This window comes from Trachinotus anak, unplaced genomic scaffold (genome assembly GCF_046630095.1).
Source record: "Trachinotus anak isolate AG129_WGS33_773 ecotype Australia unplaced genomic scaffold, CSIRO_AGI_Tana_v1 ptg000012l, whole genome shotgun sequence".
NCBI lineage: Eukaryota > Metazoa > Chordata > Actinopteri > Carangiformes > Carangidae > Trachinotus > Trachinotus anak.
Window position 1 is genome coordinate 21,569,540 of NW_027273863.1, and position 25,455 is coordinate 21,594,994.

Genomic DNA, 25,455 nt, shown 5'->3' on the forward strand with positions numbered 1-25,455 from the left:
AAACTTTTAAGTTTAAAACCCTAACATTTGCCCAAATCTGAACAAAAGGGCTGCTTCACCACAATCATATATATATATATATATATATATATATATATATATATATAAATGAGCAGAGCACGCAGCCAATGCTTACTGTCATTACCAGTCATACATGTTTTAGTTGGTTATTTGATTTGCATCTCACAAAATATCAGAAAGAGATACTGAGAAACACCCATCACAAAGGTCCCACAGCACAAGCTGACATCTTCAAATAACTTTTTCCAAACATTTGTCATCAACTGAGAGATATTAAAGTTAAAACGATTTTAAACAGTAAAAGCTTTTTATTTGATAAATGGCTTAAATGATCGACTGATAGCAATGTGAACTCTAACCCAAACTTTGGGGGTGAAAAGTGAAGCCAAAACACTTAAGTGCCAAAAACTGCATCGTCAGACTCCTATGTTAAAAGGCCAAAATTCATAGCAGAAATAAACATGTTTAAACCTGGTACAAAAAACAGCTTTGGTCTCAATAGTTAATTTCTCCCTTCATGACAACTGCATGGTGGGGAATTTTTATGTAACTCACCTGTTTAAATTTCATTTTAAGGGACAGGTGGGTGCCATCACAGTGTGCTAGCGGCTCAGTGTCTCGCCATTAGCTGTCTGTTCGAGGTCACTTTACCCAATTACAGATAGTGAACATGACCTCCAGGCAATGTTTGTGGAGTTCATTCCTCTAGGAGGATTTTTCATGCAGATACTGGAAAAATGATATATTTTGCTGTGTGTTTAATTGACTGACAGAACGTGAGGAAGTCTGTGCTCCTGCTTTTTTGCGGTGGATAAAATTCTAGTATCAGGTTAAATGTTAGGGTTAGTGTAAGGTTACATGTTAAGATTAGGGGAAACACTATCTGACGGTAAAACAGACTTTGACACAACACCAGCAGCACCGAGCTTCAAAACCGCTCTTTAGAAACCTGTGGTTAACATCACCAAGAAGTGTAAAACCATCTATATTCATACTTAGACATATTGAGATATTTTCTACGTTAAACACCATAAGCACATATACAGTATGATAGCTGACATTTCCATTCAGTTTGACTTCAAAGGTCACACTAAGCTGTCACTTCAGACGTCCTCAGTTCCAAACTTGTGCCCTCCTCTCCCAGTTTTCTCCTCTGCCAAGATGGATTTTCAGCAGGACGACAAAGGACAGACAAACGCTGGAACACAGGACAAGAACAAGAAAGGTCAGTTTCCACACTAAATGCACAACTTACAGGAGACATTTCAAGTCCTTCAACATGCTTTGCCTTCACTTCAATGCATTAAGTAGACTAAACAATTTTACTTGCTTATTTTTGTTTTTCAGTTTTTATTTTTCTTTGCCAACGTTCAAGATTTTTTTTGTCATTTTTATGCAAAGTGTTCTCAAGTTACTCTGCAGACTCTTTGAGCACTGACCTGTCTGAAGGTTCCTGGGGTCAAACACATCTGTCCAGCTGCCCACAGTGGCACCATGAGAACAGAGGAGAGAGTCATGGTCCACCCCAGTGCATATGCCCAGTCAGGGAACACATACCAGTCGTTAACCCTGAGGTGTTTGTAGTCAACCAGGTACAGGATGAAGGAAATCTGTGAACGTGTGGAGACAGTTTTTTACACAGATAAAGACCATATTATGTGATTTCATTAAAAATCGTCAACAAATCAAGATTTTTAAATCTTTTTAAATCATAAGTGACCATTAATAGTTGGGTATGGTAAATATTTCCAGCAGAGGTATATAAGACTGATTAGATTGTCAGGGTCCGTATCCCCTAGTTTTTTCTGAATGTTGTTGTATTGTAAGTTTAAATTAACACAACTCCTGGAAGATAAATATGTAAAACTTGCATGCAAAATTCCAGAAGCACCAAATCCATCTGTACTCAGAAGACAATTTACACTCAAATTTAGTAGACCTAATAGAAGTATGTAAAGTCATTGGCAGCCAGTGATGAGAATCACAAAGATAATCTGTTCGATGTGTGAAAACCTCTCAGACTCACCACTGACAGCAGAGGAATGATGTATTTCCAGCACAGTTTAAAGAAAACAGATGGTCTCTGTCCTGTCATGTCCTTAATGATGTCAAGAAAGCGGTCAGCACCTGATGGAAGTTCAGATTTTACATTTAGTCCAGTTTCATATTTTATTTATACTGCAAAATGCTAAGACACCATTGGACCACCATTGTTGTCCAAAAACAATTCAAAACACCTTCGTGAGCACAGTGTTGCACTGGGTGATATGCTCCTGCAGTTTATTTTGTGTAAATCACACATATACCATCCTGCTGCTCCTTGGTCTTTTTACAGGAGTTATTGACATGAACAAGTATACAAGTATAGAATAACAGCAGTTATAATTAAGAAATTGGTGATTTTTACCAAATATCCAGCCCACTGCCACACACTGAGATATGGCCATGAAATTCTGACAAACTCTGGTGGAGCCATAGAAATCAATGAGTTGGAATAGGTATATTCCTCCCTAAAGCAGAAAGAGACAAGGTTTGAATAATACACATAATGGAACACATTGTATTGAATTCAATAAAACATAATAATGTCCAATTTTTAGTGGAAATATTTTTGTTTTACTTCAGTAACCAGGGTCAGTTGTATGAGGAAGCTGGATAAACAGATGATGAGGACGAAGATCTTGTGTCTCAATGGTGCACGGAGCAACTTCGGAAACAGGTCGATCACTGTGGTGATAAAACTCTCCACTATCACAAACTGTGGGCAAAATATTATGAGTACATTTGAGTTCTACATGCCTGACATGTGCCTGCTTTTAATCACAAGGTAATTCAACAAATGATCTACATGTGTGTCAACAGTCAGCAGGATCAGCATCAGGAAGAAGCAGACGGTCCAGAACTGTGGTAAAGGCATCATAGCTGTTGCCTGAGGATAGGCAATGAAGGCCAAACCTGGACCTGTGGTTTGGAGGAGAAGGATGATATAATTCTTCTGTGGTTCATTTAGTGTAAAGATCTTAAACATTGCACTCAAATGAATCCTGATATTTACCTGATTCAACCACAGTGTCGACAGTAACACCCTGTTTCTGAGCCATGAATCCAAGTACAGAGAAGATGACAAATCCAGCAACAAAACTGGTCCCACTGTTCAGTAGACAGAACCAAAAGCAGTCTCTGGAGGTCAAGGTAAGACGAAATATTCTTGTTAAAAATGGGAAATTCTTGGGGTGGCCTGGTAGTTGAGTGGTTAGGGCGTGTACCATGTGAGCACAAGACGCTCTTAGCAGGCGGTCACCGGTTTGACTCCCGACCGGTCTGACTCTTTCCTTTACTGTTTATCGATCTATGTATAACAACAAAAATGTCTTCTATCACCAAAATAGTAGGATCGTCAGAGTTGTTGATATCTCATCCTCATTAGCCGCTGTATTGTGACAGTTGCTACTCTTCCTTGGGTCCCGATAAATTTATAAACAATACTTCAATGACAACAGATACATCAAGACATACAATATCACACATTCATACTCACACTAAGACTCACAATACAACACAGCAATGAACACTAACTCAAAACCTCAAAATCGAATACATACGACAGCTCTATTTAATATTTTCCTTTCTCCAATAACTGAGAAAAGATTTTCAAGTTCCATCATCTAGGTCACAAACAAAATAAAATAGGGTGGTGAAATAGCTTGTTGTATCCATTTCCTGTCTTCAAAAAACCATAACAAATGAGAAAAATATTTTAAACAAGAAAGTCACAGTCAAACTTACTTGTAACAGTTGTTGTTGTATTCATTGTAGCTGCACAGAACATTCATAGTCCCTGCTGTCAGGCTATTGGAGAAAAATATTTGAGATCCTGCCTCGATCCACACCTGTAATGTGAGAAAAATGTCTGTCTACAGAAGGATGACGCCATGATGGAAAGATTGTATTGTAAAGATCCCACAATAGAAGATGCAGGATGTCAGTAATTTCCCGAACAGAACACCAAACCCAACACAGTAAAGCATCTAAATGAAGGTCTCAGTTTGCTGTCAGGATCAAACCCCTGCATTTTGGCTACATTTGACAAATTTTGTAACTTTTCAAAAGAGACAGCTCAACAATCACACCTGCTTGGTGCAGCATTCAGCGTTTTCACAATATGACAACCCATTTGTTGGGAGTATCCTAAGGTGTGTGTCCTTCTCCCTTATTTGTATGACTCATCATGTCAAGACAACACAGACTGTGCTTTTTGTCTCTAGTGTATGCAGTCACAACAACTATAAATATGTTTTCTTTTACATATGGTTGGAAGACACATCACATAGTTGTGATCGAGTTTGGTTAAAGCCCTGAAGAGATGACTGAAAAAGGAGTAGGATTTGGATTATTTACTAAAATTGGGATTAAATAAACTGGTCACCTTAAGGTTAGCCAAACGGTTCAAATCTGGATACAGGTAATAGTAAACTCCTTGCCAAGCTCCAGGTAGAGTCAGGCCCCTGATGAGAAGGACCGTGAGCATCATATAGGGGAACGTGGCTGTGAAATATGCCACCTGAAAAGAAAAGGACATTTCTGAACATAAGTTGTCATGGGATATTGATGATTCTCTGCACTACAAGTAGATTAAGAATTCACATATTTCCACAGGACCTTTCCAGAGGATCTGACACCTTTCCAGATACTGAAGTAGCAGAACACCCAGCAGGCCAGAAGACACAAGGCAAGATCCCACCTCACACTGCCCATCTCCTCAATTCCTCCAGACATGGCCAGTACACGTCGTCTCAAGAGAAATATAAGAGGTGATTATAATGTGACATAAACTGCTGTAGAGGCACATAGGAGGGCTGTACTAGTACAAAGGATGTCTTGCAATATCTGTTTATTTTTTCATAATTTAGCTGATAATTCTTCTAATTGATAATTTAGCATGACATTGAATCACAATAGCCAGTAGCAGTTTTGCAAACGTTAAAGGATATTTGCAACATAATTGAGTTTATGCAAATGTATAAACATTTTCTACCCTTTCTGTTGTTGCATCTAACACGTTATTTCATCACACTTTGAATAATAAATTGTGTTGGATCTTCTTCTAATTCAATCACTGAAAAAATTGTAAACTTGAAGTCAAAGCTGTCATTGTGTATTTGCAAAGCTGCATCACAACGCAACTACCTTTTATTATTGTGAATTGCAACCAATAGCAAAAGCACCAATTAGAGTCCTTGATATTGTTCTAAGTACATCAACTTTTTGAAAGCTTTCATTTCAAAGTGCTTGAAGAATTCATCAAAAGTGAAGCAGTGACAGAACAGTATACATTTTCTCATGGTTCATCAGACAAAGGGGAAATTTGACTCACTCCCAGAACTCAATTGCAGCAGAGGTGGTGTTGGTCTGATTTGCTGTAACATTAGTTGAAGTCTGCAGACTGAGACATTGAGCTGAGTTTGGGAACAAAGAAAGATTCCATTGAGGTGAACTGGAGAGACTGTTGGGACCCTGGAGGCTCAACCCCAAAGTCTTACCTGTGTTCCAGGTGTTCTCACAGCTGGCCCAGGGGAGCTGGGACCTGAACGAGAACACCAGGTAGAGGAGAGCCCAGGCTTCAATTAGAATGTAGATGAAGGCACACAGTGACATGATCAGTTGCCCAAATCCAATTCCTACAGGGAAATACAAACCACAGTTTTTAATACAGCACCTGTTGATGGACAAAACATTGGCAAAGATGTTTGAATGATTTCTCTGGAATTGTAGTTTCTTGTCTTTGTGTAATAGCCCTATGTTCAAAGTGTGATTTGTGCCTTTTTTCTCCAGTTGATTGAACATTTTAGTTCAACCCACATCATCTCACCTTGTGCCAGTGGACACAGTTTCCTCCAGCAGGTGATGAATCCTTCCTGGGTGTACTGACCAACGGAGCTCTCCAGCAGGAACAGAGGTATCCCACACACCACAGCTAACAGACCATATGGCACCAGAAAGGCACCTGCAGTAAATACAGAGGTGTGTGTTGTCATGGAGATGATATATTAAATTATAAGTCTAAATTCACTCATCTCGCATCAATATGAAAGATTCCCAGTTGTAGTGTATAACATTCACCTCCACCATTCTTGTAGCAGAGGTAAGGAAATCTCCACACATTACCCAAACCGACCACATTTCCTGCAACAACCAGAATATATTCCGTTTTATTTGCCCACTGTCCTCTGTCTCCATCCTTCATCTGATTTTCTCTTCTTTGTCTTTCTCTGGTCATCTCAGGATCAAGAGTTTAATTCCTTGTGTGTTTCTGTTTTTCCAAAATACAGAAAACTGACATTTGCTGCTTTTGTAATGTCTTCATCTGACTACACCCTGGCCACAAAAGAAAAATTAGTGAATTTACTACAAGATAGATCACATGCTAAACCAGTAATTCCAGTGTTAAGGGCTGATGTTTGGTTTTGGTTTTGCTAAACCCAGAGGAGCAACCATAACCTGGTAGAACCCTGTAGAACTCATGGTCTCTCAAAACTTGTTTGTAAATTGGTCTGCGCTGTTCTCATGAGGCTAACCCCCCCCCCAAAAAAAAACAACAATTAAATAAAAATTGAAATAAAAAATCCTGCCCTGGGCTGAACAGCAGGTAGACAAAGTGGCCAATAGTGGTTGTGTAAAAGCAAGCTACTGTAAAAGTTCTTTGAAATAAGAAAAGGCAATTCAGTTTTATTATTCTAAGATGCTTTAACCTCAGAGGAAGAGACAAAAAAGTTAGAAGAAATCTGTTTCAAACGTAATTAAACAATTGTCCGAAAGAAACAAAGAAGGATATTGTCAGACACATTTATTTGCACTGAAGAAGAACAAACACTGCTGCAGACCTTTTGTGTTTTTCAATGTTACCCAATAAAAGAGTGTGTTGACAATGATAAAGAAGGGATTCCAGTTTGAGAGAAAATTACAAGTCTCTTGTGTCAGTAACTCTCAAATTACAATAATCTACATCCACATTCACACAGATATATCAAAAAAATGTCAGAAAGAAATACTGAGAAACATTCATCACAAGTTCCCAGAGCACAAGGTGGCATCTTCAAATGACTTGCTTTGTCCAAACATGTGTCATCAAACAAAATATATTCAAGTTATAACAAATTTAAACAGTCAAAGCTTTTTGTTTGTTAAATGGCTTAAATGATCTTCTGATAGCTATTTGGACTCTAACCCAAACTCTGAACGCTGAAAAGTGAAGCCAACAATGAAGTTCCAAAAACTGTATTTCCAGTCTCCTTTGTTAGAATGCTCAACTTTACAGCAGAAATAAACATGTTTACAAACTGGTAGCAAAAAACTAGGGGTGGGACTCACTGGAGGCCACACAATACAATATTTAACAAAATTATGTTCCCAAAGGAAAACTTTGTCAACATCTGTTTTATCTAAAAAGAGAAAGTCCTCAGTCTGTTCATCTCACTTCAATCATTTTTGTTCGTGCAAAACTGGATCGTCAAGCAGACAGACACTGTCATAAAAACACACTATTAATGTCGCCGGCTCCTGAAAAATTGTACTCTTTGTATTACAGTCTAGTCTACCTTAACTGAATATGTGTGGACTACTGTACCATTACAGGTATTTTCAACAATGCAACTTGTACAAAGAAAAGTTATACAGCCCCTTCAGCAATTTGAGATTAAATTACTGTAAAATTTAGATTTAGTAAAATAAAACATATTCAAAAAATATTTAAAAATGAACTTAAATGTTGTCCCTTTTCATTAATTTGTCTATTACTATTATTATTACTATTAGTAGTCGTAGTCGTAGTAGTAGTAGTAGTAGTAGTAACTGTACCATAGTAACATACTGTGAATTTACAGTAATTTACTGACAAAACTGTGAACAGTATTTTGTTGTAAATTTACAAGAACACAGTAAAGAATGTATTTCCAGTGATTTACTGTAATTCTAAAATACAGTAAGAAACTGTAAAAAAAATACATTGACTTTTGGGCAAACTGCTGCCAGTAAATGACTGTAAATTTACACTAAAAAGTGTGCACAGTGTGCCCATGGCCACCCGAATCAAATTCAAGTCACTAATGTTGGCCTCAGAGTGACTTCTGGGTCTGCACCCATCTACTTGAACTCAGTCGTACAGCCTTATGCTCCTTCTGGGCTACTGTACTCCTCCAGGGCATGTCGCCTGATGTTGCCATCCCTGCATACAAGGCAGTCTCAGTCCAGACTGTCCTCATCTGTGGTCTCTTGAATACTCATCTCTTCCAAGAGTACCTCCTTTCCTAAAACCTTAATATGTTTAACTTGCCCTTACTGTGCACTTTTGGTGCACTTCCATAAACAACCAAGATTTCCCACTGCACTGAAGCTTTACTGAAGTCACTTGTACGTCACTTTGGATAAAATCGTCTGCCAAATGAGTGAATGTAAATCTAATGTAAATCAGCCTGAACAAAGCTACTGGATCCTTTTTATCTTATATCTGACATTTTCAACAACAACTTTACAACAGGTTTACAAGTATAGAATGACAGCAGCTATATGTAAGAAATTGGTGATTTTTACCAAATATCCAGCCCACTGCCACACACTGAGAAACAGCCATGAAATTCTGACGGTCTCTGGCCAAGCCATAGAAATCAATGAGTTGGAATATGTATATTCCTCCTTCAAGCAGAAAGTGACAAGATTTGAATAATGTACATAGATTGGAAGACAATGTAGGCAATTAAATTTATCTGATTCTATTTTATTTGTTACTTCAGTAACCAGGGTCAAATGTATGAGGAAGCTGGATAAACAGATGATGAGGACGAAGATCTCGTGCCTGAATGGTGCACGGAGCAACTGTCACAAGTTGGTCACTGTGGCGATAAAACTCTCCACTATCACAAACTGAGGGCAAGACATTATGAGTACATTCGAGGTCTACCTGACTGACATGTGCCTGCTATTAATCACAGGGTAATTCAACAAATGATCTACATGTGTGTCAACAGTCAGCAGAATTAACAGTCAACAGAGGAGAGCCCAGGCTTTAATTAAAATTAGACAAAGGTACACAGTGAAATCATCAGCTGCCCAAATCCAGTTCCAACAGTTAAATGCAAACCACAGTTTTTAAAATAACACCCATTCATAAATACAACATTGGCAAAAATGTTTAAATTATTTCTGGTAAATTGTTATTTCTTGTCTTTGTGTAATAGACTTATGTTTAAAGTTTGATTTGTGCCCTTTTTGTCTCCTGTTGACCTCACATTTTAGCTCATCTCACCTTGTGCCAGTGGAGACAGGGGTATCCCACATACCACAGCTAACAGGCTAACAGATCATTTGGCACCAGAATGGCACTTTGATGTGTGCACAGAGAGACATGTGTGCTCAAAGTAATGACAATTTAATTTTGTGTAATCAAGCCTCTGCTAAATTCAGAACATGTAAGGCTCACCTCCACCTTTCTTGTAGCAGATGTACAGAAATCTCCACAGAAACTGACCACATTTCCTGCTTCCAGATAATACCAGAATATATTCCTACTGCCCTCTGTCTACATCATTTCTCTGCCTTTCCCTTTTCCTCCTGGCTTTGTTCAGCGAGAGATCAAGGAACTTGGTTCATTGTGATTCTAATACAATTCTGGAGGGCAGATTTTTGCTGCTTTTACATGTTTTTCTCAATTTGACTATATCCTTCCGTCTACTTACTTATCATATTTAAATACAAAACCAGGTCTTAAACCATTAAATTAAATGTCCTGAGTATGGGGTTTGGAAATAAGTAAAATCAGTAATGTGTGGTGCATAATAACTGAGACAACTTTGAAGGTTTTAGGGATGCAGCTGCATGGAAGTACATTTTAACTTATTTTGTAACTGATCTAATGATTGAAGTGTGTAGTTTGCATGACATTTCAGTTAATATTAAGCTGTCACTGCAGACGTTCTCAGTTCCTCAGTCATCCCCTCCTCTCCCATTTCTCTTTCCTGCCAGGCTGGATCTTCAGCAGGACGACAGAGGATATACAAACGCTGGAACAAAGAAAATAAGTAAGTTTAAGCACCACTTTATCCCCCCTCCTGAGCTGCAGAAAACTCTTCTTGAAGCACTGACCTGTCTGAAGGTTCCCGGCGTCAAACACATCTGCCCAGCTGCCCACAGTGGCACAAGGAGAACAGAGGAGAGAGTCATGCTCCAGCCTAGTGCGTACGCCCAGCCAGGATAAACGTAGTTATTAATCGTTAGGTGTGTGAAACCAACCAGGTACAGGATAAAGGAAATCTGTGAAGGAAGAAAAAAACTGAATAAAGACTTGAACTTAGAAATGTGTAAGGACATACAGTAGACCTTCTCAAAGTAGCACAAATATGTCACATATTAGTGCTGCTAGTGTTTAAGTTCTTCAGAATACAATGTATAGCAGAGTGGCTTTAGGTATGACAGTGTTGCTCTGTCGATCCACCACTTTGGTCCTCATTAAAATTCATCAATAACTACAGGATGGATTGACATGAAATCTTTTAAAAACGTTCCTGCAGCATCCTTTATCATTTACTCTAGCACCACCATGAGGTTATGAGCAAATATTTGCAAAAGTAATGACATCCCTTTTATCCTATACATCTTTATGCCCATGCTGAGCCAAATCAATGTGGGGGCTGGGCTCCTGACTTTTAGTCTTTGAATTAGAACAATACAGCTATGTTTTGTTTCTGTTCAAACTTATTTGGCTCACCAATGACAGCAGAGGAATGATGTATTTCCAGCACAGTTTGAAGAAAACAGATGGTCTCTGTGCAGTCATGTCCCCAATGTTGTTAATAACACGGTCAGCACCTAAGAAGTTCACAGACTATACATTAGACCAGTTTTTAAGTCATATCAAGTTTTTTTTTTTATTATATGGCACAGGACTGCAGCTGAAATAAGACTGTGGTTGAGGAGGCAGGATAAACAATCAAATAAAAACTGTTGGTTACATGCAGGTAATGCAACCAGTCTGACCAAACCAAAAAAACAGCATTATTTTTCATCCTATATATCCTGTTTATACAGTGTGTCCAAATGTTTGACTGGTACTATATGAGAACAGTAAAACCAAATAACTGATTATTCGGAAACAAAAACATATGCATACATTCATGCTGTATAAATAGTCAGAGCATATCATGAAAATCAGATTGACCATAAATGATTTTTGAACTTACCAAAAGTCCAGGCCAGAGCCAGACACTCAGATAAAGCGAAAAAATAATGACAAGCTCTGGTACAACCATAATAATCACTGAGCTGGAATATGTACATCCCCCCCTACAGCAGGAAGAAAAAAGTTTTGAATGTAAGGAATAGTTTCAAAAACATCTAGTGACAATAATTAATATAGAATAATAGAATTAGGGATGTCACAAGAACCAGTACTTCATTAGCCAAGTCGATGCCAAAATTCAGAAAATGTGCCAGTACTTGTTTTCATTAAGTACCGTAAATACCGTAGATGTCATAGGTACTAGAGATGTGATTCTTCCAAGACTGACAAGAGCAGTAGAATAACACTGCAAACTGTCCCACAGGAGGAAACACCAGAATGCAAACCATGTTACAGAAGGAAACACCTCAAACTTTTCTAAGCAGCTCAGAGACAGACATCCAGATCTGTGCACAGAGTTCAGGGTGAGTTTCAGTTGATAACTTTTTCAACAACATGTTGTCAACAAGTTCGTGTCCTGAAATGTTACCGTTATTGCCCCGCTGGTGTCTGTTATAACAATACTTCACATACAATGTTTACAAAGACTAATGTTAGCTTGTTTAGGCAAACACGGCAGCTAATGAGCTGCACAGAACATTAGTAGGTCAGTACAGTCAGTTCAGTCAGTCAGAATATAACTCTGACTTTTTAAATGAATATTTTCACGCCATGGGTCTGTCACCCTGATAAGTCAGTTTAAACATCTACTTCCACACTGATTATATGGATCATGTGCTCGTACTTTCGCATGCATTCAAGCAGCCTCTGTTGACTTCTGTTTATTTGCTGTGGTATCAAATCTGGGATCAAGAATCGTGGAATTTCAGTGGTATTTGTACCAACTACCAAAATTCTGGTATCGTGACATCCCTAGTTTGAACGCTTTAATGGGGATACTTTATTCACCTCAGTAACCAAAGTCAGATGTAGGAGGAAGAAGAGCAAACACAGGAGGAGAATAAAGATTTCAGACCTTCCTGCTGCGCGCAAAATCTTTGGAAACAAGTCGCTTATTGCGGTGGTAAAAGCCTCAACTGTCACAAACTGGAAAAAAAATGAAACAAGCAAATTATTCCATTTTTGTGGCCACAAGGCACCAGTTATTATTTATCCAGTAATACAGCAAAACATCTTACATGAGAGTCCACACCGAGGAAAATGAGCATCAGGAAAAAGCAGACGCTCCAGAACTGTGGAAAAGGCATCATTGCTGTAGCCTGAGGGTAGACAATGAAGACCAAACCTGGACCTATGAATTAGACGTTGACAAAAAAGGCATTTGGAGAATATTCATTTACTTTATCTGTATTTGGGCCTAAAACTAAACTTTAGTTGAATTTCATTTTAAATGTTTGTATTTACCTGACTCGACTACATTGTCGACAGTAACACCCTGTTTCTGAGCCATGAATCCAAGTACAGAGAAGACGACAAATCCAGCAAGAAAACTGGTCGCACAGTTCAGCAGACAGAGCCAAAAGCAGTCTCTGAAGGCCACAGAGACACAAACCAAAGCTTAAATTTTAAACTTTTGTTGTTTTTGTCATCATTTTATAGTCCGAGCAATTTCATTCAAAGTAAAACAGCCTTTAAAATGAATTCTATTTTACAGTTTGTACTTACTTGTAACAGTTGTTGTTGTGCCGATTATAGCTGCCAAGAACAGTTAGGTTTCCTGAACAAATGCTGTAGGAGAAGCATACTTGAGATCCTGCCTCTATCCAGACCTGTCATGTGACAAAAAAAATGATTGTATATAGGATCGTACAGGAGTCTAATAGGGAGTGTTGCTTACTGCAGTAAAAGTAGTACTGTACATGTCCTTGGCAGAGCAAGACAGGCATTTTTGTTTTGCTCTTTAGACTCAGACTTAACAATAAATGTTACAGCCACACTTTGTGTGACTTCACAAGTATTTAGAAGAGATTTTTCTAAAGATCAAGAACTTGAAACTCAGCTCCTTCTTCGCCACAGTAGTCCAGTACAACGCCCTTTTTATTACTAATGCTGCACTGATCCGCTTAAATGGAAACAAAATCGTCCCTGTTTTGCAGATAGGATCTGAACCAATCTAAAACTGTGCCGGAGATGTCCAGGTAGGATGTTGATGGCTTCAGACATTGTAGAGTTTTGTAGGCAATGGCATTGAACTGGGCTTACTTTTATGTGGAAGTATTGGTGACATTTCTTTGTTTAACGTGGGACTACTGATGTGTATGTTTTCAATGTTATCCAAAAAAAAAAAGGAAGCAAACTCATTGCATTTATCCATTGAAAGGAGTTCAGGGGCAATTAATGCTGTCTACCACCTATCAAGTGTGGCAAATAAAGTGCTTAATGGTTTTGGTGATGTCCAAGAAGAAAGATTGTCTCGCACTTTTCAATCCCAGATTATAGGAGTGAAGACTCTTTTAGTGAATGTGATGCTTAGTTTTTCTGAACTCTTTTTTCTGGATTTTTGCAGATGCAGCATTTGTCCATGGTGCTTGAAGGTTGTTGTGTGACTAGTGGATTACCAACCACCATGGTCTTTCTCAAGTGTAACATGAAATGGTATCATAATAAAATACCTCAAGGTTAGCCAGACGGGTCAAGTCAGGATAGAGGTAAAAGTGAATTCCTTCCCATGCTCCAGGTAGAGTCAGTCCCCTGATGAGCAGTATCAGGAGCATCACGTAGGGGAAAGTCGCAGTGAAATATGCTACCTTTAAAAAAAAACACACACACAAACATAATTTCCCTAATCTTTTTTTTTTGACGATGATTAATGGAGATAATCAATGAAATGAAGTTAAGAGTATTTGTTTCTAAAATCCATTTAAACCATACGTGTAACATTTTATTTACAATATTTCCACAGGACCTTTCCTGAGGATCTGACACTTTTCCAGATACTGAAGTAGCAGAACACCCAGCAGGCCAGAAGACACAAGGCAAGATCCCATCTCACACTGCCCAGCTCCTCAATGCCTCCAGACATGGCCAGTACACGTCGTCTGAGTAGAGGAGAAATTTAAGAGGTACAATAAAATAGCATTTGACAGTTTAGACTTAATAGGTGGCAACCGGGGAAAATGTCCAGTGTAAGCTCTTTAAAGATATATTTCATGGTAATTATTGTTCCCAGTTAGCCACAAATCCATGAGTCAAAAAACACTGTAGAAGGTATTAAAAGGTCACATTTTCTGTTGCCTGCCCTTGGCTGTAGTGTTAGTTATTGAACATTCAATTGTGGGTTGTTGGGAGAAAAACATTTATAAACTAAACTAAAATTTTGGGTTGTTGCGACAGAAGATTGTGCTGCAGGAGGTTGTTTGATCCTTTTTTTGAAGTTTCAGTCCGCACCATCAGACCTGTATCAAATACTGTTGGTACTGTTGACACAGATAAAACTATTTTCACAGACAAAGCAGAACTACTCTTCAAATAATATAATTACTGTTCATTCAATGTTGCTATAATACTTAGTATCTTAATGATTAATGATTTATGTGGTAATATTTACTCAATGAAAAGCAATTAATATGAAGTTAGACTCACTCCCAGAACTCGGTGGCAGCAGCGGTGGTGTTGGTCGACATGGTCTGATTTGTAGTCACATTTGGTGAAGAAGAATTCAAAATCTGAAGACCTATACAGTTAACTGATTAAAGAGAACCAACAAATGAAAGTAGTGACTTTAAGGAATGACTCTTATCTTAACCAGACTAACAGAAGATGTTTGCAGTGACACTGAGAATTCCCCCAAAACGGTTTTGCCGTCCACAGTGAAAAGAAATATTACTTACAATTACAATGGACAGTGCACAAATAAAGTCTAGATTTATCACAAACTGTACAGACCCCCTGAGAAACAAGTTTTTTGTTTGTTACTTGTTCTATGTTATTATTTATGTCCAGTTCCAGTCCTTGCTGAACTCGATGATGTAGACAAAACAACAGGGTAATATAGTCTTCCTTTTAACCACATTACATGATTTTATTTAATCTCACCTTGGCTACTGTCATTCTCTGTTTATAGCACTTGTTTGTGTGCTTAAGAAACTGAAAATTTCATAAATTCAATTACATTCATATTACATTTACCTGTATTCCAGGCGTTTTCACAGTTGGCCCAGGGGAGCTGGGATTTGAATGAAAACACCAGGTAGAAGAGAGCCCAGACTTGGATTATAATAAAGCTGAAGTCATAAAGTTTCATTATGGCTTGCCCATATCCTATTCCTAAAATACAGAAAATTATAGTTTACATTTTCTAGGGTATCAAGATTTAAGTCTTTACATCTAGTTCAGATATTTATTTGAACCACATTTTCACAGCGATTTGGGTTTTGGACAAAAATAGTTCGATTTTTGAAGTTGATATTACAATAACATGTTAGAAGTGTGATGTTTTTTTCTCCTCTGCTGACTGCATCTCACCTTGTGCTATTGGACAAAATTTTCTCCAGCAGGTGATGAATCCTTCCTGGGTGTACTGACCACTTGAAGACTCCAGCAGGAACAGAGGAATCCCACACACCACAACAAACAGACCATATGGCACCAGAAAGGCACCTGAAGTAAATATAGAGACAAGTGTTGTCATGGAAATGACAAATTAGATAAGCGATTTCCTTTAATTGCCAATCCTCAATATTTTTTTTCCAATCCACGATACAAAAATAATTCAGCTCTACTAAATACAAAGTTTGTATGATTCACCTCCACCATTCTTGTAGCAGAGGTAAGGAAATCTCCACACGTTGCCCAAACCGACCACATTTCCTGCAACAACCAGAATATATTCAGTTTTATTTGCCCACTGTCCTCTGTCTCCATCCTTCATCTGATGAGCTCTTTTTCGTCTTTCTCTGTTCATCTTAAGATCAGGATCTTAATTCCTTGTGTGATTGTGTTATTGCAAAGTACAAAAAACTGACGTGTGGTGCTTTTACAATGTGTCTTCACCCCCCCCCATCCCCACCCCTCAAGGCAGCAAAGGTACATAGATAACCAGTAATTCCAGTATTAACAGCTGATGTTTGATTTTCATTTTGCCAAACCAAGAGGAGTTTTATGGTTGCTTCATGGTTGTGGGAACAAATCTAATTGCTCATCAGCACTTTTTTTTTTTTTTTTTTTTTTAATGGGAAATAAATAACAGTACAGTGCGTTTTATCCTCTTTTCACTTATTCTTTCCAGTTTACCTAATATATATTCTGTGCTGCTCTCATGAGCCCCAGTTGCCATTTCCAAAAAAAGAAGTATTCAGATAACTTATTGTACACTACCTGCCCAGGGCTGAACAGCAGGTAGACAGCATTACTGGGTGGCTGGTACTTGTTCAGCAAAAGCAAGCTACTGAAAAGGTATAATGGTCATGTGGGTGGAGACCAAAACAGAGCTAAAAGGAAAGTGATCCTGACTAACATGTCCTCTGTGGAGAAGGCAGAGTCAAAAGCCCCACCCATAGCCCTGGCAGAGGTCGCTGAGGTAGTCAAGAAGCTCCTCAGTTAATTTGGTGTTATGTGAGTTGAAGTAAATAAAGGCTAAACTGTTGTGGATCCCAGACAGAGGCTGTGTGCTGTGAGAGACGAAATAAGAAAGATATTCTGTTGCTTCTAACTTTCTGTCTGAGTGATGATTTTGCAAGTAAATATAGCTGAAATCACAGCACAGCCGTTGTCCTTAATTTATGAGTTTGATGATTTTGTCAAACAAAGTCGTGATTATAAAATCAGGATTTGACCATAGGTGTTCGAGCCATATGCTAGGTTTTTACCGAATCTTTCCAATTCTGATAACTTACTTACTTATTCTTTCTGATAGGCGATTATTTAAGTTACACTAAGCCTAAAATTTGTAGGTGATATAACACTGCAAAGTGTAAATGCAACACAAAGCATTGGAGATATGTTAGTTATTTTACTATGCAACCATTCATACAACTTTCAATGGGGGATTCAAAACAAAAGAAAAATATTTATGAATATATGAAGCTTTGTGACTACTAGGCTATTTCATTTTCTTTTACCCATATGTCAGCATTATATATACATATATACATCTGATCAATTTTGTCTAGTTTCCCTTTTGTTATCTATCTATCAGCTATAAAGGGCTGAATTCAAAGACTCAGATGAACATGAAACCTTTCATTTTCTGGCCCATAGCCCTTCATTGCAGTAAAGATATAAATGGACTGGTTTGGTTTTGGCTATAAGTGAAGTCAATTTTATTTATATAGCTCATATCACAAATCACAAATTTGCCTCAAGGGGCTTTAAAATCTGCACAGCATATGACATCCCCTGTCCTTAGACCCTTAATTTCAGAAATAACAAATTACTCAAAAAGCCTTTCAGAAACTTCTTATTGCTTTGTCCTGTTTTCACATACTGTATGGAACATCAGGTTGTTTTCAAGGGAACCAAAAAGTTAACCAGATGTATGATTTAGCAAAAGTAATATCAGACATGCTTGAGCTCTTCATGATGATGAGTTGAGTCCTTCAGTGTTCTCTGTGTTCTGTCATATAAAGAAAGACAGATGAGGACTTATTGGGGGTGGGCAATCTAGCAAAAAAGATATAACAACCTTTTTGGGTAGAATTGCAATCCACAATCTGAATCTCAGTCTGCATTCCATTTCTGCTCTGATTCTATTGTGAAAGTAATGTCCAGAAGTTGTGATTTGCTATTTCTACCACTTTGATGCTTTTTTCGAATGTTTGTCTGCTCGCCACAGTGTGACTGGTGAGTAGATCGGTTTTCATATACAGCGTGATGACATTTAATGTTCCCAACAAACTCTGTAGCCTCATTTAGCCACTTAAAGATATGGGATATTTACTGATATATTTTGTGTTGCATAATAAACAAGAAAATGTCTTGAGCTTGTGTTAACCACAGACCCTATTTCATCCATCTAACCAAATATCCATAGACTTCAGGATGAGGGACCTGGAAGTTCAAAAATGCTAATTTCCTGGTTTTAGGACTCATTCCTGCGGCACTTTGTTCTTCACCTACAATGCTGTCTTCTGTTTCCAAATTGTGTCACAACCAATCACACTTTTCGCTTATTCATATGGAGTATTCATTTGGACAGTGCTGTTATTTATTGATTAGGTGCTGTTTGTAAGTACTTTAATTTCAAAGTTCAGTCGCTGCTGACTAGCTAGCTTTGGCTCACCCTGCCTGCAGGCAGGTCTTTCATTCTGTGAGCAGACTCCAGGGTCGTGAACTGCAGCTAGTGATGGTAGTTCTTGTTCAACAAGGACTGCCGCTACCAGCTGCTGTTAACATAGTTAACATAGCTGCTGTCATATAGTTAACAATGGGCTGGTTAGCAGCAATTGAACTATTAAAATTAATTATCTAAATGTAACAGCTTTTAATGACGTGATCTGTACGATTCACCTGAAAAGTGGATCATGTGCCAAAACATGGTTCACGATTATTAGATCAGATCGCTCACCCCTAGGACTTATTACTGTCATTATTATTATAGTACTGTGTAGTCTCGGAGAGAGCAAAGGTTAGAAATACAGTTAATGTACAGTACTTATAGACAAGACGTTTCTCTTCTCATTCTTGAAAATATCATTCAGAGCAAATCAAGATCAAGAGATTGGTCAGTGACAAAACCAAGTAGGAACACATGGAAGAAATCGATTCGGACAAGAGAAAGCACACAGTAATACAAGACTTAATGATAACTGAGATAACTTTAAACGTTTAGGGATGCTGCTACATAAGAATGAGAAGTAACCAGCATTTTTACTTATTTATAACTGATCTAATGATTGAAGTGTAGTTAGCATGACTTTTCAGTTAATATTAAGCTGTCACTGCAGACGTTCTCAGTTCCTCAGTCATCCCCTCCTCTCCCATTTCTCTTTCCTGCCAGGCTGGATCTTCAGCAGGACGACAGAGGATATACAAACGCTGGAACAAAGAAAATAAGTAAGTTTAAGCACCACTTTATCCCCCCTCCTGAGCTGCAGAAAACTCTTCTTGAAGCACTGACCTGTCTGAAGGTTCCCGGCGTCAAACACATCTGCCCAGCTGCCCACAGCGGCACAAGGAGAACAGAGGAGAGAGTCATGCTCCAGCCTAGTGCGTACGCCCAGCCAGGATAAACGTAGTTATTAATCGTTAGGTGTGTGAAACCAACCAGGTACAGGATAAAGGAAATCTGTGAAGGAAGAAAAAAACTGAATAAAGACTTGAACTTAGAAATGTGTAAGGACATACAGTAGACCTTCTCAAAGTAGCACAAATATGTCACATATTAGTGCTGCTAGTGTTTAAGTTCTTCAGAATACAATGTATAGCAGAGTGGCTTTAGGTATGACAGTGTTGCTCTGTCGATCCACCACTTTGGTCCTCATTAAAATTCATCAATAACTACAGGATGGATTGACATGAAATCTTTTAAAAACGTTCCTGCAGCATCCTTTATCATTTACTCTAGCACCACCATGAGGTTATGAGCAAATATTTGCAAAAGTAATGACATCCCTTTTATCCTATACATCTTTATGCCCATGCTGAGCCAAATCAATGTGGGGGCTGGGCTCCTGACTTTTAGTCTTTGAATTAGAACAATACAGCTATGTTTTGTTTCTGTTCAAACTTATTTGGCTCACCAATGACAGCAGAGGAATGATGTATTTCCAGCATAGTTTGAAGAAAACAGATGGTCTCTGTCCAGTCATGTCCCCAATGTTGTTAATAACACGGTCAGCACCTAAGAAGTTCACAGACTATACATTAGACCAGTTTTTAAGTCATATCAAGTTTTTTTTTTTATTATATGGCACAGGACTGCAGCTGAAATAAGACTGTGGTTGAGGAGGCAGGATAAACAATCAAATAAAAACTGTTGGTTACATGCAGGTAATGCAACCAGTCTGACCAAACCAAAAAAACAGCATTATTTTTCATCCTATATATCCTGTTTATACAGTGTGTCCAAATGTTTGACTGGTACTATATGAGAACAGTAAAACCAAATAACTGATTATTCGGAAACAAAAACATATGCATACATTCATGCTGTATAAATAGTCAGAGCATATCATGAAAATCAGATTGACCATAAATGATTTTTGAACTTACCAAAAGTCCAGGCCAGAGCCAGACACTCAGATAAAGCGAAAAAATAATGACAAGCTCTGGTACAACCATAATAATCACTGAGCTGGAATATGTACATCCCCCCCTACAGCAGGAAGAAAAAAGTTTTGAATGTAAGGAATAGTTTCAAAAACATCTAGTGACAATAATTAATATAGAATAATAGAATTAGGGATGTCACAAGAACCAGTACTTCATTAGCCAAGTCGATGCCAAAATTCAGAAAATGTGCCAGTACTTGTTTTCATTAAGTACCGTAAATACCGTAGATGTCATAGGTACTAGAGATGTGATTCTTCCAAGACTGACAAGAGCAGTAGAATAACACTGCAAACTGTCCCACAGGAGGAAACACCAGAATGCAAACCATGTTACAGAAGGAAACACCTCAAACTTTTCTAAGCAGCTCAGAGACAGACATCCAGATCTGTGCACAGAGTTCAGGGTGAGTTTCAGTTGATAACTTTTTCAACAACATGTTGTCAACAAGTTCGTGTCCTGAAATGTTACCGTTATTGCCCCGCTGGTGTCTGTTATAACAATACTTCACATACAATGTTTACAAAGACTAATGTTAGCTTGTTTAGGCAAACACGGCAGCTAATGAGCTGCACAGAACATTAGTAGGTCAGTACAGTCAGTTCAGTCAGTCAGAATATAACTCTGACTTTTTAAATGAATATTTTCACGCCATGGGTCTGTCACCCTGATAAGTCAGTTTAAACATCTACTTCCACACTGATTATATGGATCATGTGCTCGTACTTTCGCATGCATTCAAGCAGCCTCTGTTGACTTCTGTTTATTTGCTGTGGTATCAAATCTGGGATCAAGAATCGTGGAATTTCAGTGGTATTTGTACCAACTACCAAAATTCTGGTATCGTGACATCCCTAGTTTGAACGCTTTAATGGGGATACTTTATTCACCTCAGTAACCAAAGTCAGATGTAGGAGGAAGAAGAGCAAACACAGGAGGAGAATAAAGATTTCAGACCTTCCTGCTGCGCGCAAAATCTTTGGAAACAAGTCGCTTATTGCGGTGGTAAAAGCCTCAACTGTCACAAACTGGAAAAAAAATGAAACAAGCAAATTATTCCATTTTTGTGGCCACAAGGCACCAGTTATTATTTATCCAGTAATACAGCAAAACATCTTACATGAGAGTCCACACCGAGGAAAATGAGCATCAGGAAAAAGCAGACGCTCCAGAACTGTGGAAAAGGCATCATTGCTGTAGCCTGAGGGTAGACAATGAAGACCAAACCTGGACCTATGAATTAGACGTTGACAAAAAAGGCATTTGGAGAATATTCATTTACTTTATCTGTATTTGGGCCTAAAACTAAACTTTAGTTGAATTTCATTTTAAATGTTTGTATTTACCTGACTCGACTACATTGTCGACAGTAACACCCTGTTTCTGAGCCATGAATCCAAGTACAGAGAAGACGACAAATCCAGCAAGAAAACTGGTCGCACAGTTCAGCAGACAGAGCCAAAAGCAGTCTCTGAAGGCCACAGAGACACAAACCAAAGCTTAAATTTTAAACTTTTGTTGTTTTTGTCATCATTTTATAGTCCGAGCAATTTCATTCAAAGTAAAACAGCCTTTAAAATGAATTCTATTTTACAGTTTGTACTTACTTGTAACAGTTGTTGTTGTGCCGATTATAGCTGCCAAGAACAGTTAGGTTTCCTGAACAAATGCTGTAGGAGAAGCATACTTGAGATCCTGCCTCTATCCAGACCTGTCATGTGACAAAAAAAATGATTGTATATAGGATCGTACAGGAGTCTAATAGGGAGTGTTGCTTACTGCAGTAAAAGTAGTACTGTACATGTCCTTGGCAGAGCAAGACAGGCATTTTTGTTTTGCTCTTTAGACTCAGACTTAACAATAAATGTTACAGCCACACTTTGTGTGACTTCACAAGTATTTAGAAGAGATTTTTCTAAAGATAAAGAACTTGAAACTCAGCTCCTTCTTCGCCACAGTAGTCCAGTACAACGCCCTTTTTATTACTAATGCTGCACTGATCCGCTTAAATGGAAACAAAATCGTCCCTGTTTTGCAGATAGGATCTGAACCAATCTAAAACTGTGCCGGAGATGTCCAGGTAGGATGTTGATGGCTTCAGACATTGTAGAGTTTTGTAGGCAATGGCATTGAACTGGGCTTACTTTTATGTGGAAGTATTGGTGACATTTCTTTGTTTAACGTGGGACTACTGATGTGTATGTTTTCAATGTTATCCAAAAAAAAAAAAGGAAGCAAACTCATTGCATTTATCCATTGAAAGGAGTTCAGGGGCAATTAATGCTGTCTACCACCTATCAAGCGTGGCAAATAAAGTGCTTAATGGTTTTGGTGATGTCCAAGAAGAAAGATTGTCTCGCACTTTTCAATCCCAGATTATAGGAGTGAAGACTCTTTTAGTGAATGTGATGCTTAGTTTTTCTGAACTCTTTTTTCTGGATTTTTGCAGATGCAGCATTTGTCCATGGTGCTTGAAGGTTGTTGTGTGACTAGTGGATTACCAACCACCATGGTCTTTCTCAAGTGTAACATGAAATGGTATCATAATAAAATACCTCAAGGTTAGCCAGACGGGTCAAGTCAGGATAGAGGTAAAAGTGAATTCCTTCCCATGCTCCAGGTAGAGTCAGTCCCCTGATGAGCAGTATCAGGAGCATCACGTAGGGGAAAGTCGCAGTGAAATATGCTACCTTTAAAAAAAAACACACACACAAACATAATTTCCCTAATCTTTTTTTTTTGACGATGATTAATGGAGATAATCAATGAAATGAAGTTAAGAGTATTTGTTTCTAAAATCCATTTAAACCATACGTGTAACATTTTATTTACAATATTTCCACAGGACCTTTCCTGAGGATCTGACACTTTTCCAGATACTGAAGTAGCAGAACACCCAGCAGGCCAGAAGACACAAGGCAAGATCCCATCTCACACTGCCCAGCTCCTCAATGCCTCCAGACATGGCCAGTACACGTCGTCTGAGTAGAGGAGAAATTTAAGAGGTACAATAAAATAGCATTTGACAGTTTAGACTTAATAGGTGGCAACCGGGGAAAATGTCCAGTGTAAGCTCTTTAAAGATATATTTCATGGTAATTATTGTTCCCAGTTAGCCACAAATCCATGAGTCAAAAAACACTGTAGAAGGTATTAAAAGGTCACATTTTCTGTTGCCTGCCCTTGGCTGTAGTGTTAGTTATTGAACATTCAATTGTGGGTTGTTGGGAGAAAAACATTTATAAACTAAACTAAAATTTTGGGTTGTTGCGACAGAAGATTGTGCTGCAGGAGGTTGTTTGATCCTTTTTTTGAAGTTTCAGTCCGCACCATCAGACCTGTATCAAATACTGTTGGTACTGTTGACACAGATAAAACTATTTTCACAGACAAAGCAGAACTACTCTTCAAATAATATAATTACTGTTCATTCAATGTTGCTATAATACTTAGTATCTTAATGATTAATGATTTATGTGGTAATATTTACTCAATGAAAAGCAATTAATATGAAGTTAGACTCACTCCCAGAACTCGGTGGCAGCAGCGGTGGTGTTGGTCGACATGGTCTGATTTGTAGTCACATTTGGTGAAGAAGAATTCAAAATCTGAAGACCTATACAGTTAACTGATTAAAGAGAACCAACAAATGAAAGTAGTGACTTTAAGGAATGACTCTTATCTTAACCAGACTAACAGAAGATGTTTGCAGTGACACTGAGAATTCCCCCAAAACGGTTTTGCCGTCCACAGTGAAAAGAAATATTACTTACAATTACAATGGACAGTGCACAAATAAAGTCTAGATTTATCACAAACTGTACAGACCCCCTGAGAAACAAGTTTTTTGTTTGTTACTTGTTCTATGTTATTATTTATGTCCAGTTCCAGTCCTTGCTGAACTCGATGATGTAGACAAAACAACAGGGTAATATAGTCTTCCTTTTAACCACATTACATGATTTTATTTAATCTCACCTTGGCTACTGTCATTCTCTGTTTATAGCACTTGTTTGTGTGCTTAAGAAACTGAAAATTTCATAAATTCAATTACATTCATATTACATTTACCTGTATTCCAGGCGTTTTCACAGTTGGCCCAGGGGAGCTGGGATTTGAATGAAAACACCAGGTAGAAGAGAGCCCAGACTTGGATTATAATAAAGCTGAAGTCATAAAGTTTCATTATGGCTTGCCCATATCCTATTCCTAAAATACAGAAAATTATAGTTTACATTTTCTAGGGTATCAAGATTTAAGTCTTTACATCTAGTTCAGATATTTATTTGAACCACATTTTCACAGCGATTTGGGTTTTGGACAAAAATAGTTCGATTTTTGAAGTTGATATTACAATAACATGTTAGAAGTGTGATGTTTTTTTCTCCTCTGCTGACTGCATCTCACCTTGTGCTATTGGACAAAATTTTCTCCAGCAGGTGATGAATCCTTCCTGGGTGTACTGACCACTTGAAGACTCCAGCAGGAACAGAGGAATCCCACACACCACAACAAACAGACCATATGGCACCAGAAAGGCACCTGAAGTAAATATAGAGACAAGTGTTGTCATGGAAATGACAAATTAGATAAGCGATTTCCTTTAATTGCCAATCCTCAATATTTTTTTTTTCCAATCCACGATACAAAAATAATTCAGCTCTACTAAATACAAAGTTTGTATGATTCACCTCCACCATTCTTGTAGCAGAGGTAAGGAAATCTCCACACGTTGCCCAAACCGACCACATTTCCTGCAACAACCAGAATATATTCAGTTTTATTTGCCCACTGTCCTCTGTCTCCATCCTTCATCTGATGAGCTCTTTTTCGTCTTTCTCTGTTCATCTTAAGATCAGGATCTTAATTCCTTGTGTGATTGTGTTATTGCAAAGTACAAAAAACTGACGTGTGGTGCTTTTACAATGTGTCTTCACCCCCCCCCATCCCCACCCCTCAAGGCAGCAAAGGTACATAGATAACCAGTAATTCCAGTATTA

At 38.2% G+C, this 25,455-nt stretch overlaps 4 protein-coding genes and 1 long non-coding RNA gene across 5 annotated transcripts; all 5 read right to left on the bottom strand.

Moving 5' to 3' along the window:
- Positions 1-112: 112 nt before the first annotated feature.
- On the bottom strand, positions 113-4,830 carry LOC139629646 (sodium- and chloride-dependent GABA transporter 3-like; the record flags this gene model as incomplete). The annotated part of the gene is made up of 10 exons (XM_071492391.1): positions 113-1,219; positions 1,461-1,631; positions 2,048-2,148; positions 2,429-2,531; positions 2,642-2,779; positions 2,870-2,982; positions 3,077-3,201; positions 3,808-3,911; positions 4,448-4,582; positions 4,681-4,830. Coding segments are annotated over 10 exons (1,248 nt in total), but the record flags the coding sequence as incomplete, so codon positions are not given.
- Positions 4,831-5,387: 557 nt separating this feature from the next.
- On the bottom strand, positions 5,388-6,298 carry LOC139629647 (sodium- and chloride-dependent betaine transporter-like). The gene is made up of 3 exons (XM_071492392.1): positions 6,142-6,298; positions 5,891-6,025; positions 5,388-5,699 (listed from the first exon to the last, which is right to left on the bottom strand). Exons 1-3 carry the CDS (start codon positions 6,296-6,298, stop codon positions 5,392-5,394), a joined length of 600 nt encoding a protein of 199 aa, XP_071348493.1. The 3' UTR covers positions 5,388-5,391.
- A 2,639-nt stretch (positions 6,299-8,937) lies between these two features.
- Positions 8,938-10,853, bottom strand: LOC139629427 (uncharacterized). Its single transcript, XR_011692972.1, has 3 exons — positions 10,778-10,853; positions 10,156-10,323; positions 8,938-10,073 (listed from the first exon to the last, which is right to left on the bottom strand). It is a non-coding gene; the product is annotated as an uncharacterized lncRNA (long non-coding RNA).
- Positions 10,854-10,956: 103 nt separating this feature from the next.
- LOC139629423 (sodium- and chloride-dependent GABA transporter 3-like) lies at positions 10,957-16,214 on the bottom strand. Its single transcript, XM_071492032.1, has 8 exons — positions 15,377-16,214; positions 14,831-14,933; positions 13,861-14,286; positions 12,914-13,017; positions 12,653-12,777; positions 12,427-12,539; positions 12,197-12,334; positions 10,957-11,352 (listed from the first exon to the last, which is right to left on the bottom strand). Exons 3-8 carry the CDS (start codon positions 13,960-13,962, stop codon positions 11,218-11,220), a joined length of 717 nt encoding a protein of 238 aa, XP_071348133.1. The 5' UTR covers positions 13,963-14,286; positions 14,831-14,933; positions 15,377-16,214; the 3' UTR covers positions 10,957-11,217.
- An 818-nt stretch (positions 16,215-17,032) lies between these two features.
- On the bottom strand, positions 17,033-25,366 carry LOC139629425 (sodium- and chloride-dependent GABA transporter 3-like). Its single transcript, XM_071492035.1, has 14 exons — positions 25,147-25,366; positions 24,863-24,997; positions 24,527-24,664; positions 23,981-24,083; positions 23,304-23,436; positions 23,011-23,145; positions 22,063-22,166; positions 21,802-21,926; positions 21,576-21,688; positions 21,346-21,483; positions 20,399-20,501; positions 19,927-20,027; positions 19,305-19,472; positions 17,033-19,222 (listed from the first exon to the last, which is right to left on the bottom strand). The coding sequence occupies exons 1-14, from the start codon at positions 25,301-25,303 to the stop codon at positions 19,115-19,117; spliced, it is 1,761 nt and encodes a 586-aa protein (XP_071348136.1). The 5' UTR covers positions 25,304-25,366; the 3' UTR covers positions 17,033-19,114.
- Positions 25,367-25,455: the final 89 nt, after the last annotated feature.